The sequence below is a fragment of the Ictidomys tridecemlineatus genome, chromosome 13, assembly GCF_052094955.1.
Source record: "Ictidomys tridecemlineatus isolate mIctTri1 chromosome 13, mIctTri1.hap1, whole genome shotgun sequence".
NCBI lineage: Eukaryota > Metazoa > Chordata > Mammalia > Rodentia > Sciuridae > Ictidomys > Ictidomys tridecemlineatus.
The window spans coordinates 53,902,734-53,924,598 of record NC_135489.1 but is presented as its reverse complement, the minus strand read 5'-3'; the positions used below and the strand labels follow the sequence as shown (position 1 = coordinate 53,924,598).

The following is a 21,865-nucleotide window of genomic DNA, read 5'->3' as shown; positions in this document are numbered from 1 at the left end:
GAATAATATTATTCCTGTTACATATTTATACAAATACATGTATTTTATGAAAATTATGTAAAGTGAAGAGCCAGTGATGAAAGTAAATGGCTTGTAAAATGTAATATTTACTAAACATATTATCAAATCAATAAGAGATGTCTCTATTTCTAATAGCATTCAATGAAGAAGTCACATTCATTTGCTCCACTTGATTGATTGTAGCTATTAAACTTGCACAGCATGTTTAGAGGCTCTATCTGTTTTAATGTCCTCTTTACTGAGTATGCTGTATGCATATAGTAGAGCTAAGGCCGTCCCCATTTTGTTTTGCTCTGTACTGCAGTCTACACTGTCTTGGGATCTGAATCCAAGCCAACAGCGGGAGATAGAGATTCTGAAAGGAATATTGGACAGATGTTGCATTAATAAATAAACTGCTCAATTAAAATACTTAAATTGTGGATCCTTTTTTCCACCTAAACTATTGTTTTTAATTTATTGGTTCTTTTTAGTTATACATGAAAGTAGAATCCATTTTGATGTAATTATAAAGCATGGAATATATCTTGTTCTAATTCAGTGCTAGTACCTTTCCTTCCCCTCCTCTACTCCTGTACCCTGTTCCCTTCCCTCTACTCATCTTTCTGCCATTTACCCATAGTTATTATTTTTAATTAATTTCTTGTGAATGTATACAATGGTGACACTCACATATATATTCATATATGTACATAGGCAAGTAAAAAAAGGCTGTATTTTGCAGAAGGCTATAGGTTCTTGAAGGACAATATCTACTTTATATCACAGTTTTAATCAGATGTCATGTATAAATTTGTTCTCTAATGAAAAAATTTGGCTGGAAGCATCAGCTCTTAAATGTTGTTAGCACTCACAAAGTATTTGAATACTTTGATAATTTTGTGTTCATTTTAAATGTATGACACTTAATGAACAATTGCAAACTTTCCTTGCTGCAGGTGTGTGGTTACCGGCTAAGACTTCATTTTGATGGATATTTAAGCTGCTATGATTTCTGGACCAATGCTGGTTCCCCCGACATTCATCCAGTAGGGTGGTGTGAAAAGACCAAGCATGAATTGCACATCCCTAAGGGTAAGCCAGGATGCATTTGCCAATAAAAAAGAGAGTCACTTGATATTTCAGTTTTATTTTTAACAACATTTTATGAAATACTATCAAGAGAATCTGGTATGAAAATTTGATCCCCAAAGAGCACTTAGACCTCAGTTACACCCTCTTTAAAAAGAAGTATCTTCGAAAGAAAATTGTTCATGACTTTTAGGTCAATTATTCTGATAAGGTACATGGGGTAGAAATAAAATATTATGGGAGTATCTGATGGTACATAAGTTTATTCAACATTGAGCAACTAATGTCTAAATCATGGTTGAAATGAAACGTCCCACTATATTAATGGCACTGCAGGGTGAAGAAATTTGAATCATTGTCAATTGTTGCAAACCCCCAAATCATGGAAAACATGGAGCAATGAAAAAAAGTTCAGATCAAGTTTTCTTGTGATGGGAAAATCTCAGCTTTGTCTTTTGTTACCTACTGGAGGAACCCTAGCCAGTTGTTTGTGCCAATGAGTAGAGGTGCAGTCAGTGAGAAGCCCATGGGCCAGTTTCTTTGCATGGCCAACTTCGGCATACAGCCTCCTGCTTGCATGTTAGACTATGAAAGGACTATGGCAACTTCTGGGATATATATATATATATCATATATATATATATATATATCATATATATGTTTTATTCTTGGTAATCGACTAGAGAGTGTCCTTTGGGCTCTGCCTTGGGACCTATGAAAAGTCCGTTGAGATTGCTGAGTTTTAAGAACTGGTGACAGGTAACAGGCTCATTCATCCCATAGATTTTATGGAGTTCTTACTATATGCACATACTGGGGCTGGAACAGTGAGTAAAAACCTCTGTCTCCGTGGATTTTCATTTCAGAGGAGAGGAAGGATTGAGACCAGCCATAAGAAGGCTCTTTTAGATAGTGTGGTGAAGACAAGCCTGTCTTGGGGGGGGTCCCATAGACACCTGGACAAAATGGGAGAGAAAGCAACTGGGTTCCTGAGGAAGAGCATCAAGCAGGGAAAGAACAGAGCAGATGCCCCGGGGTAGAGTAGACTTGTTTAGGATGAGGAGTCTCAGGGAGACAAGTGGAGAAGCAAGTCAAAAAGGGAGGAGATAGAGACGCCTTAGCCTTGAAGACTGTTTAGGAGTTCAATTTGTATTTTCAGTATGATGGTCCCTTGGAAAATACTGAGCCTGCATTGTTTGTGCAGTGCTGTTTGAGCTGACTTAGGGCATATGAATGGAAGACAAGGCATTTCTAGTGGGAACATTGTACAAATAAGGTACAGAAAGTTAGAATTGTCAAAAATGGTCTTTGGATTTTGAAGAGTTTCGTAATTTCCCTCAAGTGTCGGCTTCTTGGATCCAGCATCATTGAGATCTCTTATGGTCTTTGTGACATGTCTTCCTCAGGGGTGGGGACAACACTGGTACTCTTGTCTTATCTTTTTACCTATTCTGGAAACTTTAATGGGAGGTGTGATTCCTGTCAAGCTCCCAGGGTCCTAGTGCCATAGCTTAGTGAACACTAAACATTTGTAGGGAATGGTGTGCACAGTGGGAGACCACAATCAACTGTTTTGAATTTAAGACATTAAAAACATTGAGACAATTTGGAAATTTAAATGTAAACCATTGTGATCTGCTAATAGCATGGAATTTGTGACAGAAGACTGAATGGTAATAATGTATTTGAAATACTTGAGGTTACCTCTTATGGATATTTTTGAGCAAATTGTACTTTTTATCTAGGTTATAGAAAAGATAAATTTGTTTGGATGGATTACTTGAAGGCCTGCAAATTGCAAAATGCTCCTAAGAAATTATTCAGGAACAGAAGTTCTGTAAGTATTTACTTCCTCAGCTTAAGTTAGAATTTCCCTTGAGCTTACATCTATTAAAATTTGCTCTATATTCTGTTATATTTTAATCCTTTAAGAAATTATGGAAACTCAACTTCCTGAAACTTTTCTCCCTTAATTTGTCTCCCTTTTTCTATGGACATCTGTTTTATTTTCTCTTTTAAAAGTACAATTAAAGACTTAAGTTAGCTGTGTAAAGTATTTAACGACAGCTAAAAGTAAAATGCCTTTCATAATTTTTTTTCCTTTTTACTTACAATGAGTTAATCTTTTTAAAGTTAGTTTTGGTATTTTGAACCAGTAGGTACTTCAGGCAGACTTTGGATGTACCCAGCTTAGTTAAGTGTGAATAAAACAAGGGACCATCTCATGCAGACTCACGGTACTGTGAGCATCTGAGGAAAGAACACTCCCTCTGCCAGGGCGGTGCATACGCCCGAGTCACCTGCAGATGATGTCACTTTGCAGGTCTCCTTCTTGACTTTCTGAGATTTTCTTTTTGATCTTAGAATTAATGTTACATGATTGTTGTATGTGTTTCATATAATTGTGGAAAGGAAAGGGCATTATTGAAATGTGAAATTTCTTTAAAATAGAATGGGCTAAAGAAAAATAAAAATTGGGGTTTAAATAGTATAGAAGTAGAGAAGAAACCCTCATTTTGTCCCCAGATATTGGGTAAATACTCCCAAATCTCAGAACTAGCTAATTGTCACAGACTAGGGTTTTATAACAGTTATTTTATTATAAATCATAATCTATAGCACTTTTATGTGAACAAACATATATATACACACACACACACACACACACACACACACACACACACACAGGTATTTAACAAAAGCATTCATGCTTTTAATTGTATTTTTTATATGTGGGTTAGTGTATATATACTTAACTATTGAGAAAGCCACTACTTTCAGTTAGAGTAATCAATTTAATGATATCTTGATGCTAAAAAGGATGTCTTTATCGCTTTTTCAAATAGCAATATTTGAATACTATTCAAAAGCCTATGGGGAGCAGAAAACCTCATTTGATAGGACTGTATTCAGCAGTGAATCTTTAAATGGATACAAATTACACTAAGAACTGAAGGGGGGAAAATGAAGTTGATAAGGGAAAGAAAAACTCTCTGCTCATCCAAAGAGAAGAGCCCAAAGGAGCTAGTTTCCGTGGTCTTGATTAGGAATGTGAGCTGCATGACAGTTGCTGGGTGATTCCTGGCATTTGCTGTTTTCTTTCCAGAGGGTGAGTGTTGATGCCCTCTAGGCTTTCTGATGTTAAACATTGTAGAAGTTTCACCATGGCTTAGTCCTGCTTGGTGTCCTTGTTTCTTTTCATGCCTCTTCCCCTGCTGGTGCTGTGTTAGAATGGACCAGTGCCTAAGGAGTTTCAGGTGGGAATGAAGCTGGAGGCCGTGGACAGGAAGAACCCTTCCTTGGTGTGCGTGGCTACCATAGCAGATGTTGTGGATGACCGCTTACGAGTACATTTTGACAACTGGGATGACAGCTACGATTACTGGTGAGACACCATTGTTTGTTTTTTTCTCTTTTCCCCAGCATGTTCTTATGTTTGGTTAAGAATTTATTTTTATTCCAATCCTATCACTTTACTTGCTGTTCTTATAGTAATAAACATCAGGAAATTCAGTGGTGACTTTTCACAGCCTTCTCTGATGTGAATTTTGTTGAAATAAGGAACCTAAGAAACTATTTCCACATCTATAAGAAGTTATCTAATGAGGCCTTACCAGAGCAGTTAAGGGAACTTCACTGTATGTTTGTCTAGTTTGCAAGGGAAACAATTTTGTGAAGAGCAATTTAAGAACTTGTCGTGTTCTTTTCTTTTCTTTTTTTTTTTTTTTGTGTGTGTGTTTTTCTGAAAGATGTTGCATTCAACCCATCACATTTTTAAAAGAAAGATTCAGGGAGCACAGGAGTGGATTATTTAAGCCTGTGGGGAACAGAGAAAATGTGTGCTATGAAGCCATTAAACTAACATTGCATGAGTTAAAAGGGTTTTCTGGATAAAACCCTGAAATACAGAGGAGGTCACAGTGAAAATACTTTTTTTGTAGCATTTCCTCATAGTGTTTCCTGAGTAATGGACAAGTCCCTACAAGGGGCTATTGTTCTTAATTTGCATGAAGGGAGTCTTGTTTTTCCTTTTGAACCAAGAAGTAAAGCATAGAGTAATTGTTGTATGTGTCTTTGGTGGAATGTTCTGGATTCTTTGAAAGGAGGAAGAGGAAAAATGTAGTTATCTGGAATCTAGACTGTCTTATTAACATTTAGACTGTCCTATTAATATTTTCCATTACTGTAAGTAAAACTGGTAGAAAAGGTATAGTCTTTGCTCTCTGAGGATATCACTAATAACATTTCAGGTCTTTCCCCCTTTATTTATGCTATGAAGTTTCAAGAAGGTTATGCAAAAGAGAAGTTTAGTCACTCAGCCTACAAATATGGTACAAAAATTATTTCTCTTTCCCTTTAGCTATGAATTACTGTTTTCTGTGATATCTCTGAATATCTAGAATAGCAATTACTCTTGGATTCTTTCTCTGGGATTGAGTAATATGGGATCTAACACAGGATCCTGTTTTTGCAGGTGTGATGTTAATAGTCCTTATGTCCAGCCAGTTGGTTGGTGTCAGGAGAATGGAAGAACTTTGATAGCACCCCAAGGTGAGCAGACTGGGTTTTCTTTGAAGTTATCTCTGTATGAGTGGCTATCCACATTTTAATTTTTGTGCATGTAAATCACATTTCAATGCAAAGTATATGATAAAAATGCTGAGCAAGATTTTTTTCAACCACCAAGGATCTGAACTGTGGATGTGCTTCCCATAGTGAAAAAGGACTTTTTGTAAAGATGTATTAGACAACCATTAAAAGAAGTTGTTAAGAGTTTTTATCTCATTAAATGAATACCATTGCTGAGGATTGACATTTAAAACTGGCTATTTACATGTACATAATTTATCTTATAACAATTAATTTTTGAGTCATAAGATTATGAAATACACTTAACTTTGGCATTAAATATAGAAATGCAGAAATCTGAGAATTGAGAATTAATGAGTTTCCACACTTGCCAGACTTCTTTTAACAAACTGACTTAATGGTTAGCTAAGCATTTAAGTAAAGACTCTTAATAGATGTTTTTACTCCATTATAGAAATATTTAGAGATTTTCTTTATCAAGCTTCTTTTTTTTTTTACATTTAAAAATGAGTGAAGGCTAGGGATGTAGCTCAGCAGCACAGATCATGCAAGGAGCCCTGGATTTGATTCCCAGCACCTTCCTCCCCTGCAAAAAATTTAGATGTAGTGGCTATGTAAACTTGGCATGTTAAAAACAGGTGACCAAGGAGAAATATGATTTCTTTCAGTACATAATATACAGGAAGAAATGTAGAGTAAGGAACATGCCATCTGGAGTGGAGCAACTGTTTATTTTTAAATTTGAATGATTCTGGAGCTTTGCTATTAATCTTTTTTCCCTTAAGTATAGAAAAGTATTAGAATTTCCTACTAAATTCTTAAATTTGGTGACCAGAAATTAAATAATTAAAAACCCAAATTGAGTCAAATAAAGCAAAACAAAAATTTTCAACTATTCACAGATAGCCATTTGGTCTAGAAAGGTTTTTATGAAATGTGTAACATCTCAAATTCTGATTTTGACATACAGATTTAGAGTCTTTTCCCTATATTTCTATAAAAAGGGCTAAAGCTCACTAGCATTCTTTAAAAATGAAGTCCGATATCTGTCACTTCATCCTGAAGCTGAGATTAGATGTTCATCAGTTGGTGTGTGTGAAGATAGGAGACTGCATTCCTTGCATCTTCCTCTGTGAGTCTAGAAACGTTCTTTGAAGCATGTTAAGAAATAAGTGTTCAGTGTTCTGTAATTCATAAGATTGGGGTGTCTCTGAGAGAGGTATTCCAAGGCCACCAAAAGATTACTTTTTTTCCCATTAGTTTTTTCCCTTATTTCAGTAAGAGAAAGTTGATCATAAGTGTATGAGTTCAGGGGCTGGGGATGTGGCTCAAGCAGTAACACGCTAGCCTGGCATGCTTGGGGCACTGGGTTCGATCCTCAGCACCACATACAAATAAAATAAAGATGTTGTGTTCATAGAAAACTAAAAAATAAATAATAAAAAGAAAATTTCTCTCTTTCTCTAAAAAAAAAAAAAGTGTATGAGTTCATTTCTGGACTCTTCAGTTTTATTCCATTGGTCTGTATGTCTATTCTTATATCACTGATACCCTACTACTTTTATTAGTAAATTTCAGAATTGGAAAGTGTGAGTCCTCTAGCACTTTAATTATTTTTCAAGATTAGTTTTTACTCTTCTGGGTCTCCTGAATTTTCATATTCATTTTAGAATTAACTTTTCAATTTCCACCATAAAGCTAGCTGGGATTTTGATAGAGATTTACCAAATTTGTAGACCAATTTGGGGAATATTGGCATTTTCACAATGTTAAGTTTTCTATCCTATGATTTTCCTCTGTTTAGGCCTTCTTTAACTTTCTTCTGATGATATTTGTAGTTTTCAGTCTACAAGTCTTTCACTTTTTTATTACATTTGTTACTAAGTATTTTATTCATTTTTAAATTGAGATAAAATTCATATTGCTAAGTTAACCATTTTAACAACAGTACAACCCTGGGAACGATGCTTATAATTAACAGTGACCCTTTGGGAAAGACTCAGAGCACACCCAACCATGGCATTTTCTGAGACACAGTAGTTTTTAATTGGAGCATTTTAGCTTATGTATTTTTTTCTTTTGTTTCTTTTGTTTTGGGCGTTAAATCTAAGAATCAGTTGCCAAATTTGAAGTCATGAGAATTTACCTGTGTTTTTTTCCTATGGAATTTGTGGTTTTTTGTTCTTAAATTTAAGCCATTGATTCATTTTTTATTTAATTTTTATATATGAAATAAGGTAGGGGTTCAAATTAATTCTTTTGCATCTGGTTCCCGGTTTTACCAGCAACATTTCTTGAAGAGACTATTCTTTCCCATTGAGTGATCTTAGCACCGTTTCTGAAAATAAACTTTTCATAGATATTTAGGTCCACTTCTGGACTCTAGTTCTGTTTTCATTGGTCTTTTTGCCTGTAATATGCCAGTACCATTCTGTTTTGATTACTGTAGTTCTGTTGTCAATTTAGAAACCAGGAAGTGTGAGTTCTCCAGCTTTATTCTTTTACATGACTATTTTGTCTATTGAGACCCTTTGAAGTTTGATAATAATTTGTGGACTGACTTTCCATTTCTGAAGAAATGATTATTGGATAAGTGATTATTGATAAGTGTTGTGCTGGATCTGTAGATTGCTTTGGGGAATATTGCCATCTTATCAATATTAAGTTTTCTAGTTTATAAACACAAGATGTCTACTTGAATTACTTGCTGCAATGTTTCTAGTTTTCAATTTATAAGGCATTCACCTATTTGATTAAATTTATTCATAGATACTATTATAAATGGAATAGTTTTCTTAATTTACTTTTGGTACAGAGAATCACATATGATTTTGTGTGTTGTTATTTTATCCTGCAACTTTAATGAATTAATTTATTAGTTCTAGCTAGTGGTTTTCTTTGTGCTTTGACTCTAGAATTTCCTATGTGGAATCATAGCATCTGCCAAAAAAGATAGTTTTACTACTTCATTTCCAATTTGTATGCCTGTCATTTTTTTTCCTTGCCTAATTGCTGTATCCAGGGCTTCAAGTACAAAGCTGAACAGCATTGGCAAAAGTGGCCTTCATTGTTTTTTCCTTAGGAGAAGCATTTCAGTTTCCTACCTTTGAATATGATGTTAGCTGTAGGTTTTAATAACTTACTCTGTTATGCAAAGGAAGTTTTCTTTTATTACTAGATTATGGAGTCTTTTTATCGTGAAATGGTGTTGAATTTTTTTCTCAGGGTTTTATTTGCATCTATGGAGAAGATGATGTCATTTCCTGCCTTTTCTCTATGAATTTAATTATTACATTGATCACTTTTCTTATGTTGAACACCCTTCATTTCTGGAAAATAGTTATTTAGTCATGGTGCACAATTCTCTTAATGTGTTGTTGGAATCAGTTTGCTAGTGTTTTGTTGAAGATTTCTGTACAGACATTCAATAAGGGACATTGACCCATAGTTTTCTTGTCATATCAGTTGGTCTATTCTTTTTATGCTATTGTAAGTGGAATTGTTTTCTTAAGTTTTATTTTTGGATCATTTCATATCTATAGAGATTCAATTTCTAAGTATTTATCTTAAAAATCCTGTAGCTTTGCTGAATGTATTTATTAGATCTAGTAGATTTTTGGGGGGTAGGGTTGGGAGTGGGAGGATTCCTTAGGACTTTTTATATACAAAAATATATTATCTGCAAATAAAGATACTTTTACTTTTTCCTTTCTATGCTGGATGCCTTTTCTTTTTTGCTTAACTCTTGTGCATATGCATACCGTTCAATATAAAATCGACTAGTAGTGGTAATGTGAGACATCTCTCTCTTTTTGTTTTTTTAATTGTTCCTTGTTTTGGAGTAAAGCTTTCAATCTTTCACCATTAACTGTGGCATTTGCTGTGTTTTTTATAGATGTTCTTTATCATACTGAGGAAGTTCCCTTCCATTCCTAGTTTGTTAAGCATTTAATTTAAAGGGGTCTTTTATTCTGTTAATTTGGTATAATTATATTGATTGATTATCAAATGCTGAACCAATCTTGTATTCCTGGAATAAATCCTACACGTGTGTAGTGTGTGTATGAGTATTTGTACATGTGTTACAACAATTTGTTTGTTAGTAGTTTTTGAGCTTTTTTGAGTGTAAAGTCATAATCTCATCCATTCTTTTAAAACATTTTTATGTGTAGCCTGGGAAAGTGGCACATGCCTGTAATTCCAGCTACTTGGAGACTGAGGCAGGATGATTGCAAGTTTTAGACTAACCTCAGTAACTTTGGGAGGCTCTAAGCAACTTAGCAAGACCCTGTTTCAAAATTTAAATAAAAAGCTTAGGGATGTGGCTCAGTGGTTAAGCACCCCTGTGTTCAATGTCAATAATAATAATAATAATAATAATAATAATAATAATATATTTTTATTCCTAGTACAGAAGACTTTTCTGAAGGCTAAGGAAAAATAGGAAGAGCAATAAGTACAAAACTTTAGTGTTTAACATATTCATCCACAGTATGCATGATTACTTGTCTGTAAGAAAGACTCAGTAGTGTCATAAAAAGTTTGTTTGCATGATATTGTGCAGGGATGACCCTTCAAGGTGGTCTTCATGAGCCACAGGACACTTCTCATTTGCTATAATGATATTTAAAATGAAAATTCAAGCAGATAGTTTAATCAATGTATGATCAAGTTAGTGGAGTATAATGACATTACAAACAAAAGTACTATGAGAAAAAATTTGTTGAAGACAAAAGTTCACTAAAGTTTAGGAACCCAACTGCACCAAAGGTGTTAAACTCTACTAACTGCATAAAATAGGAAAAGTTTGGAGCTGTGGAGAGTAGATGGGATGGAGAACCAGTGTCATCTTCAGATATTCTCTCCCATAAGACAAGGCTGAAGCTAGGACTGCTTGTGTCTGTGTGTGTTTGTGTGTAACACACATGTGTGCACTGCCATGCATACACACCAACACAGAGGCTGAGTATTTCTTATCTGATGTGGCTTGGACCTGAAGTGTTTTGGATTTGGGATTTTTCAAAATTTTGAAATATTTGCTTATACATGAGACATTTTGGCGATGGAACCCAAATCTGAATGCAATATTTATTTATGTTTCATATATATTTTAAAAACATAGACTTTAGGTGATTTTATACAATAATTTTAGTGTGCCAGATTTTTATTGCAATCTGTAATGAGATTGGCTGTGGAATTTCCTCTTGTGGCATGTGTCAGTGCCTCAAAATTGTGGATTTTAGGTTCTCTCTCTCTCTCTCTCTCTCTCTCTCTCTCTCTCTCTCTCTCTCTCTCTCATCTGTGTGTGTATGTATTTAGTGACTGAATATAGTAAAATATAAAAAAATTCAACCTTGTACACTTAAATAATTGTTTATGTAGTACTTGGGCTCCAAAATTTGCTGGCTGCATTTATTTTACTTAAAATGAATTTATATTTTGAATATCATATATGTCCATGGAGTTTTACATTAAATATTATTTTATGGTTTCAATTACATTGTTGTGAGAAAAATGTGTTTGCTATATTTGTCATTGTGTGTGGGGCTGTGTGCATGTGTGTAAAATTGCACTTCGGAGAGCAGTTAAAGTACTTGAAAGTAAAACAGCATGTGCCTATATGTATAGTCGTCCCTAGCATAAAGGCACATTCTCATAGATTCCAGGTAAAAGACCTTCCTTCAGAGAGAGGAAAGAGACAGGGTGACGGAGATGGAGGGGGATGTCACTTTTTATAACATGTAAAGATGCTTTTCAGTGATATATATTTAATTCTAAATGTTAGATATTCTATTAATTATCTTTTTATGTTTTGATTAGTGCATTATAGCCACACAACTATTCATTTGGATGTAATCATATATAGATATAACATAGTTTGCTTATTCTCAATCCCCAGTACCCCTCTTTCTCTTCCCTCCTTTCTCTCTCCTGGATTCCCTTCCTCTATGCATCTTTCTTCTATTTATTTATTATCTTTTTAATTGGTGCATGAAATTGACCAACTTATGTTCTATGTATGTATGAATGCATACTAATGAACTTCACTATTGTATATCTATATTTATTACCTTTCTAGAGAACTTTTAAAAATATAGAAGTTCTCCTGTTTCTCCAGAATTTTAGTTGAAATCATAAAACGATATTAGATGGACATACAGAAAACCCTAATAAAACAAATCTTAGCATTTGAAGAAGGAAAGCTTCTCTCTAAAAGAGATCTCTGTTCAGAGATCTTGGACTTCCTTTTGTGAGGGGCAGGAATCACCTCCTTACATGAATGGGTACATCTGATCCTTCTGTTGAAGTAAAACCACTGAGGAGCATAGTCTTATTACAACATAGAGCCAATTCTATACAGAAAACCTAAATATACCCATTAAGGAGTAATAACTAGCTTGTCAGCTGAAAGTTACTTTTCTTGCTTTTTTTTCAGTTACCTTGAATGGTATTGCTATGTAAAAAATAATTCTGGTTACTTTATATGAGTATGAATTGGCAGGACTCTACATTGCTTTGAGTGGCTTTTTTTTTTTTTACAAGTTTAAACTGTGCTATAAAGATTGTTTTTTCAGCTGCCTTATATGGGTGAAAATCTGTTCTATAGTTGCTGACAGGATGTTCCACCCCTGCCAGCCTCCTGAATAATCTGGGCAGGTGGACAGGAAGCCCTGTGGAGCCATGATGGTTGTCAGGGCACATCTGACCGACAGGGTGACTATCTTCAGAAAGGACAACCCTGCATAGAGTGTCTCTCCAAGTGCAGATTGCTGTCACAACACAGTCAGACTGCAACTAAACTGAAATCCAGTTGAGCAAACATGTCTTCTATATTGACAGAATGGAGAGAACCAAATAAGAATAAAACAGGATGCTTGCTTTGAAGGAAGAACCTTTTTTTTTTTTTTGGTAACATCTTTATTGAAGTATAATTTCACATACTATACAGTTCATTACTTTAAAGGGCTTTTAGCATATTTATGGAGTTTTGTAACCATCACCACAGTTTTATAATGTTTTGTAATGTCTTTATCACCCAAAAAAGAAATCCCAAAATATTGAAATATTATTCCCCAATTCTCCATAACTCCAAATGTTGACTGAACATTTGCTTATTTTAGACATTTCATATAAATAAGAATCTTATCACATGGCTTTTTGTGTCTGGCTTCTCTCAGTGAGCATAATTATTTTTAGGTTCATCCATAATGTAACATGTACATCTTTTGTTTTATTTCCAAGTAACGTTTATTTCACTGAATGGATAAACCACAAATTTGCTTATCCATTTGTCAGTTAATGGGCATTCAGGCTGTTTGTGCTTTTGGGCTGTTCTGAATAACGCTGCTATGAACATTTGTTTATAGGTTTTGTATGAACATGTGTCTTCATATCTCTTGGCTATATACCTGTGACTGGACTTGCTGGGCTTTCTGGCAATTCTACATTCAGTTTTTTTGAGATGCCAGTCTTTTACACAGAGTCTGCACCATTTTATGTTCTCAGCACCAGTGCATCATGAGGTTTCCTTTTCTGCATCCTCACCAACACTTGACCAGTATGTCAGATTACTTTAGACACTGATCTGTTTTACAAGCAACTTTGAGATATTTTTGTCAATTGGTTTCATAGCTGGAAAGATTGGTTAACTGGCCAGGGTATATTGTAGATCCAGTAGCAGTCCTGTTAGCTGGCTTCAGAAACTCTGTTGCCCTTTCTTTGACCATGCTACAGGGTCTTCCTGAGTGTAGTGAAAGGAAAACTTTCAGAGGAGTCCTAGGAACACAGAGTGAGAGCTACCTTTACAGTGGAAATAGTGTTTGAATTCATCTTTGAGAGAAGAGTAAAATTTTATAGGGAAATGCAATGGAAGGGAATGTTAGGTAGAAAGAAGAGTACACACAGAAGCTAAATGGCAGAAAGTCCCTGCCTGCTTAGAATTAGAACACCTGAAATAACATGGGGCTACAGGGTGTGGTGGGGTAAAGGGGAATTTGAAGCAAAATGTGGCAGAGCATTGGGGTCATACTGATTGTGAATAGCCTTGTAAGTTTTTACTTTATTTAAAATTTGAAACATTTTAAACATATAGAAGAGTTGTAAGAATAGCAAAGGATCTTCTTCCTGTCAAACTAGATGACATTAAGTTCCCAAAATCAAAGTTTTGACTGTCACACCATAATATCCTTCATAGCACAGACAGATAAGCCAGCAGAAGAACATCCAGGATCACATGCTCTTCCATTTGTCGTGTCTCCTTTGTATCCTTCAATATGTAACCCTTCTTTCAGTCCTTCCTTGACTTTCTTGAACTCGACATTTATGAAGATTGCAGGCCTATCCTTTTGTAATGTGCCCCTTAGTTTGGGTTTGTCTGATGCATCTCTGGAGGAATATTCCAGAAGTGATGCTGTGTTCTCATTGCATCCTATCAGGTGGTGTGTCTTTCCTGTTTATCATGACTAGGATCACTTGATTGGTGGTGAGGGTCACTTTTCTCCACTGTAAAACTATCTTTTAAGAATTAATCCCTGTTTGCTGAGGAGTTACCTCAAGATTATGGAAATGTTCCATTCCTCATCAAACTTTTACTTGCTAGTTCTATCATTCCTTGATGAATTATTTATTGGTTGATTTTTTGCTAACTAAAGATGTTCTAATTACATTATTATTCCTTCTATGTTTATTAGTTGGCTTCCTTATGGTTTTATGGAGTCACAATCCCCTGTTCATTCAGAGCACTGTCAACTGCTACTTGGTGATCTACCAAGCCCTATTACTTGATCTCAGGACTTAAGATGTACTGGGGGCTGTTAAACTAATGAGTAGCCCTTACAAATAATATCAAAGTAATTAATCAAGGAGGTTAACACCTGGCCCCAAAGAGGAAGAAAAATTATTTGTGGAGAGAATTATATGATGGTGTATTACTCTCTGACAAATTAATATGAACTTAGTGATTTAAAACAACACAAATTTGTTATCTTCTAGTTCTGGAGATGTGGAGTTCAAAGTAGGTTTTAGTTCAGTGTTAAAGTATTAATAAGTAGTTAGTAAAGCAGATCAATTGAGGGCACTTTATGCAATGTATTTAAAAGAAATAGCAAGGATTTTATAGTCAAAGCTGTGATATTACTTATGTTTGAGGAGGATTTTATTGGTAGTAGTAGGTCAGATTAGAAAGGAGGAGTGGGGGGACCATTAGGGAGACTCATGATATATGAAAATAAGAGGTGAGGCCTTAACCAAGGTTTTGGGTATGGGGCTAGGCTATCCCAGATAGTCTGTGAGTGCTACTTACTTGGTTTTGTAACTGACTAAATAAGAAGACATGTATGAGCTCATTACCTAGAGTATTTTGAAATCTGAAAGTCCCTGTGAATTGAGGATCCAGGGAAATCAATTTGGTACCTGAACTTGCAAGACTCTCCTTTCTTATAAATATTTTGTTTTATAATAATTACCTATTTTACATCCCAACAAAAAGTCACCGAAAGTGGAGAAAAATCAAGCTTGCAAGTTTTGTCAACTGCAGAACAATTTTCTGTGGCCATTTCAGCATTGTATCTGTGTCAGGTGGACATTCACTACCACAGGTCCCTGAAGCCAGCTTTGCTATGGGTCCATCAACAGGTGACACCTACCATTCTGGCATGTTATTAATTCTTTCTTCTTGTTTGCCGCAGTCTAGCTAGACACAAAATCACGAGCCACTCAAGCAGGAACAAACTTTATTATTTGAAAATGCTGCCAATGCCCCGTACGCCCCTAGGAATAATCCCAATCGACCTGTGGAAAAACACAAACAGAGCCCCGACTCCAGACAATCACTGGGTCAGGACCTTTCCTTCCAAAGTACCTTAGGCTTATGTACATTTTTTGGATACAAATGTCTTTCCGCAGCACTAAGCCTTGATGAATCCAAATTTAAAAAGTTTAGAGTAAAAAGGGTTATTTTAAGTTATCTTTGGGGGATATATACCCCTTTCCACATATTCATCACCTTGATTGAAAATCATATCATTATATCCCCAAGGCATTTTGCAGACACTGATTTTCTACACATTTTATAGAAATACTGTAGAAAGATAGTGGGGGTTTTTTTTTGTTGTTGTTGTTTTAACTCTGCAAAGGGTTCTCAGTCAGCCTCAGCCAAATTCTATTCTATTTTTTAATATTTATTTTTTTAGTTTTAGGTGGACACAGTATCTTTATTTTATTTTTATGTTGTGCTGAGGATAGAACCCAGGGCCTCATGCATGCAAGGTGAGCAGTCTACCACTTGAGCCACAACTCCAGCTCCAAATTCTATTCTTTATGAGTTATTTTATTTTACCATAGGCTCTTTATACATTATCACCAATGAGGTGAGGCTGTGGATTTCTAATAAGTCAAATTTCTTTAAAATAAAAGCACAAAATATTTTTCTTAAATAAAGTTATAGAAATTTTCTAAAATATACAACATTTTAATGTGCAAATTACAAATATTAATACTGCCATTAGATATAGCTTACTATTCTGTTATTCCCTCACCCACACTATTTACTTTAGTGTATATAGATAATTTAAAATTGTAATCACAATTAAAATTGTGATTTTGTTCTTCATGCTACCTTTATAACTGTTTCTTAAACCTGGAAATATAATTTGAACATAGTCTGTTTTCTTTAAATAGTTTTTGAGAACCTGTTAATGGCTACATAATTATCTTTCTTATGAGTATGCCACAGTTTATTCAGTGTTTTTCTTTGTATTATACATTAACTTTTTGGTTCTTATATTCAATTATGGAAAATATCCTTTTAAATAAGTTATATATGTTTGTTTTTTCTCTATGATTCCTTTAAGTAGAATTATTGGGTAACAGAGTATGGAAAAACTTAAAAGCATTTGGTAAATATTTTCAGGTTGCCCTCCAGAAGCTTTTCTTCATTCCATGAATAGTATTAGAAATTTAGAACAGGAAAATGAAAAAAAAACCAGAAAAAAATGAAATCTCTCTAAATATATACAGAGTTTTCTATGAACATTGTATTAGTAAGGACTCTGTTTTACTCACATTTTATCCACAACTCCTAGTATATAGGATACCCAATAAATCACATTGCTTTTTTTATTATTGGTTGTTCAAAACATTACAAAACTCTTGACATATCATATTTCATACATTTGATTCAAGTGGGTTATCACATTGCTTTTAAAAAGAAAATATAGAGCAAATATTTGTGACTTTGGATCTGTCAATGATTTCTTGAATCTGATAGCAAAGGCATAGGCAACAAAAGAGAAAAAAGTAGGACTTCATGAAAATTCAAAAAGCAGCCTAAGGAATGGGAAGAAATATTTGCAAAAACGATAAGGGATGAATATTGAGAATATGTAGAGAAACTTTAAATGCTGCTCCAAAAATCAAACACCCTAATTGAAAAACGGGCAAGGGGTGTGTTAGAGAATGTGGCTCTTGAGGTGGAGTGCTGGCCCTGGAATGTGTGAGACCCAGAGTTCAATCCCAGGCACTACCAAAATAAACAAATAAATAACAACAGCAGCAACAAAAATGTGGAAAGGACTGTGTACACATTTCTCAAAAAAAGATATATAAATGACCAATAAGCACATGAAATGATGGTCAGCAATCACAAATCATTAGGGAGAAGCAAATCAAAACTGTAAAATATCATCTTACACCATTTCCTGAAAACAAATAAACAATATCCCTTACCCCCCACCCCACCCCCTCCAAAAAATATCCAAACAACATACTGAAAACTCAAATAAAAGAACAAGTGCTAGTTAGAATGTGGAGAAATTGGAACCCTGTTGGTAGGGTCGAACAGTTTCTGATGGGACATTAAGACAACAATCTTCAGCCCCGCACTGTTGCCTTCAGAAGTGTCTGGTGCCTTCAATTCCTGAAGCTTTCCTTGATTCTGCAGTATAAATTAGCTCCTACTTTTTATCGGTGTTCTCCTTTAGAAAATTTATGTTTTAGCCTTCTCAATGTTGCTAAGTCAGTTCCCTGCCTCCACCCAACCATTGGCTTCTTTTTTATAGTCACAGAAAATTTTTGTTGACACAGCTCATCTGTTTTTTAGCTGTTCTCATTTTGGCTTTATATCCTCATATTGGTGGTGTTTTTACTTATGGACTTTTACACTCGTGCGGTTTTTAACTGCAGTTTTCTGGTTGACCTTCTGTTTCTTCTTCCATGCAGGTTAGTTGCTCCTTGCTAGGAAATAGCAGCTGATGCTAATCCCTCCTTATTAGTTACCATAAGCTAGCTAGTATATCAAACTACTCCAAAAATGGAATGCCTTTAACACATTAGGCATTTCTTTCTTTCTCCTATTACAGTAAAATCAGTTGAGAATTAGTTCTGTTCTATGCAATTATCCTGAGATGGGGGTTCCTTTGGTCTTTGGAATTCTGCCCATTTAGCCTGAACTGATGGATGTACATGGGAGGGCTTGAGGGACCAAACTCTGGAGTGGCTTAATGCATTTCTACTCACAGAAGTAGAAGTTGCCTAGCATTCACTCACAGAACTGCATCTAACCACAGAGGAGTCCAGGAATTATAGTTCAACTTTCTGCCCAAGAAGAAAATAGTTTGAATCATTGGCATTCTATGCTGTATATATTTTACCATTTATCATATAAATGCATATTCACACACATGAACACATTTATAAATCATATAGTCTTGAACTTTGTCCTTTCTTCATCATTGTGCTCTAAATATTGCATTGTATTAGGTACATATGTGTCCATCATTTTTTTTTGTTTGTTTTGCAAACTCTGTTTTCTGGCCTTTTAACTCATTTGCTATATATGTTAGTCAGCTTGGCATTAAAGTAACTAAAATATTTGACATAACAACTTAAAGGAGGAAAAGCTTATTTTGGCTCATGGTTTTAGAGGTCTCAGACCATGGTTAGCCAGCTTCATTGCTTTGAGGGTAGGAGGGCCATAGAGAGGGAGACAGCATACAAGGGGTGAGAGAGCATAAATCTTTCTGAGGCATACCTTCAGTTACCTGCTTCCTCTAGGAAGGTCCCACCTTTCAGTGATCCATTCAGCCATCAATGGATCAAGCCCTTATGATCTAATCACTTCCGCAAAGTCCCTCCTCTGAACATATGATCCATATCATAATAGTGTAGTTCTAATTCTTTCTTCATAATGACCGTATAATATGTCATGATGCATTGTATTAATATTAATTCAGCTCTTCATCTGTTGATAAGTATTCATTTAAAAAGTCTATATTGATATTCTGGTAGCATTTACAAGGGGACAGCTAAAAGTATGCTTTTTTTCTGTGTTTTAGAAATAGAAGTCTGGTGTTGAAACTTATGAATAAATGTTGATAAAATGCTGGTTCATTTTCAGGAATTAAAGCTGCTATGATTTTTTTTTTGGAAGGTGGAATGTACTTGGTAAGGATTATAGCAGTTGTTTTCTCTACATTCTCTTGGACACTCTAGGTATTCTTCATGTTTGATGGATATATAGAAATGTTAATGTTTGATAACCAAGAACTGTTTTACTTAGTAATATCTTTGCAAAGTTAAAATTGCTATAGGAATATTCATAGTAAAATAAATCTATTTAATGTCAATACTATTAACATTTTTTAGCTAAAGGATTATATTTTAGATAGTAATATGCTAGTTCCTACAGATGGCCTCCATTGGCATAAGGTAGGTACGAGTTCAGAGACAAATTTAAATAGTAATTAATTAATTAAACATATATTAACTGGGTGTCTACTAAGGGTGAGACACAACTAGGAGCTGAGAAGGTAATAAAAAACAATAAAGACTTGACATGACTTTGACTTATGAGTATAATTAAGCCAGTCACAGAATTTCACTGAATGGAGTATTATATGTTTAGTGAAACAGAAAAGAAAACAAAAGTAAAATAACTTTAAAAATTTATTTTTTTATTATTTTTTAAATACATAACAGCAGTGGAAAGCAGTACAATTCTTATTACACATATAGAGCACAGTTTTTCTTATCTCTGTATACAAAGTATGTTCACGCCAATTTATATACTTTTTTGCATTACATTTTTTAATACACATATATACCACAATTTTTCATATATCTGTTTGTATAAAATAACTTTTTAAAACAGTTCTATGTTATATAACTGGGGGCTGAGTGGGTGAAGGGAGAGAGAGAAAACATGCCAGACCCTGAGCAGCCAGTGCAACTCCGTCAGCCTGTTTCCTGATGATGTCACTAGACACAGAGGAGATTTGGTTTTCTTACATAGTTTGTTTTGAGTATACTTCAATTCAGACATACTTGGAGAAAAAGCAATTACAAAATGAGCCCTCTGACAAGTGCCCAATGCCTATACCAAAGAATTCTCCACATGTGATTGATGATCAACTGAAAAATCTGATACCTATTATAAATATTAGGGAATCTAAATTGATTTCTGTTGCCAGAAGGATATTTTAATTATGATGAGCTAATTATGAGTGCAGGACTTCTGCTATCCAAGGGACCATAAATATGAAGTCTGTTTCAACATGATTTTTCCAAATACGGTGAGCCCAGATTAGGCTTAACAGTGATTATGGTATCATATATCTTTATGTCAATGTGTTTCTTTAGTCCAATACTAAATAGTATAGTGCAGTCTAGCTTGGGATCATTAGTGACTACGTGATGCTGTGGTCATCTTCACAAAGAGCCTGTCTACTGTGCAGAAGCTACCCTGCAAGTTGCAGCTTTCTATCAGAGGTAACGTCCTCAGTCTCTACCACTGAGAGGCCTGTACACTGGTGTGAGCTGCTGCTCTGCCTTGGGAATGCTGTGAGTGCCACCTGGAACAGAGAGATAAATAAGTGAGGGGCTTTCTTAGATAATCCAGGCTTGTGCAGTGTTGGCAAAAACCACTCAGGGTTTACTTGGTATCAGATACATAATTCTCATTCCTCTGATGGTGCTTTCTTTTGAATTGAGACCTAGAAGCATGCTCTTTAGACGCTTCTGTTTTTACCAATTGCATATCTGAAGACATTGGCTCTAGCTCTGACTTCACTTCTAGCTGAATTATCTTGGATATGTCACTTAAAATATCAGGTTTCACTTTCCTCATCCATAAAACAGAGTTAGATGAAGTATTCTGTTAAGCACATCCAGCATGTGTGTTTGTGGTTGATATCCTGTCTATCTATTCTAAACTTTCTCCTCAGACTCTTTGACAGATTGCTTTTTATTGCTGGTTATTAAATGAAACTTTTGCCCATTACTTAAAAATTGCTTGTCCTATTACGCCTGTGATTTTTGTTTCCTGAATTTGCCACCATCATATCAAGGTCTGTCATGTTTCTCATTGGAATAGTCACCCAGACCAGAAGGTCAGGGACCTCAGGGCTGGTGCTGTTTATCACATTTCTTTAGAAAGAATGTTCAGTGGCAAGGTTAAGTTTTGGAGAAAAATAGCCAAACTCACACCTATCTTTGTCTTTCTCATATGGAACAAATGATTAAGGAATATCACATTTGTCTTATACAGATGTCACCAGTAAGATGACCTTCTCTTGGTGTCATCCAGGCTTCAGTGCTGCTGTGGATCCTTAGCCAGTATTGATACACTGACATCATCTTGTTCTAATGGTACCTATAGTACAAACATTAGACAAACAGAATTGTGAGACTTTTCATCTCACCTCTCTGTCATTCATGAGCACCACAATATTAAATGCAAACTTCTCAGGAATTACCATTTTATTCATTTAGCAAATATTCACCATGTACTTATAGAATTCTGAGAAGAAGTTGCAATGATGTGAACAAATTCCTATAATGGGGCAGCTTATATTCTAATGGAGTAAGGGAAACAAGAAGTAGTAAAATAATGTGACATGTTAGTGATAAGAACTGTGAAGAAAAATAAGGCAAATGATGGGGTTAGGAAGAGCACATGTATTTGGGGGAGGGAATTCCATATTACATGGGGAGTTCAGGACTTGGTGAGCCTCTGACATTTGAGCATCAACTTAAAGAAGATGAGGTGGCACATCTGGAGATCTCTGAGGAGAACTGTCTAGTTTCTAGGAAAAAGAACAACAACTGGTAGCACTTAAGGAGCGAGAATTTATCTGTGTTCTAGCTGTAGCAGGAGCTGAGCAAACAGGAGCTGAGGTGAAGACAGCCA

General features: G+C 35.1%; 1 protein-coding gene across 9 annotated transcripts in view; it reads left to right on the top strand.

Moving 5' to 3' along the window:
- L3mbtl4 (L3MBTL histone methyl-lysine binding protein 4) overlaps positions 1–21,865 on the top strand; it is a 458,743-nt gene that overhangs the window by 191,515 nt on the left and 245,363 nt on the right. For all 9 annotated transcript variants that reach the window (XM_078030356.1, XM_078030355.1, XM_078030359.1 and 6 more), the window contains 4 exons: positions 960–1,095; positions 2,838–2,929; positions 4,323–4,477; positions 5,567–5,643. In XM_078030356.1, the coding sequence (XP_077886482.1) occupies positions 960–1,095; positions 2,838–2,929; positions 4,323–4,477; positions 5,567–5,643 (460 nt within the window). The remainder of the gene's footprint in view (positions 1–959; positions 1,096–2,837; positions 2,930–4,322; positions 4,478–5,566; positions 5,644–21,865) is intronic.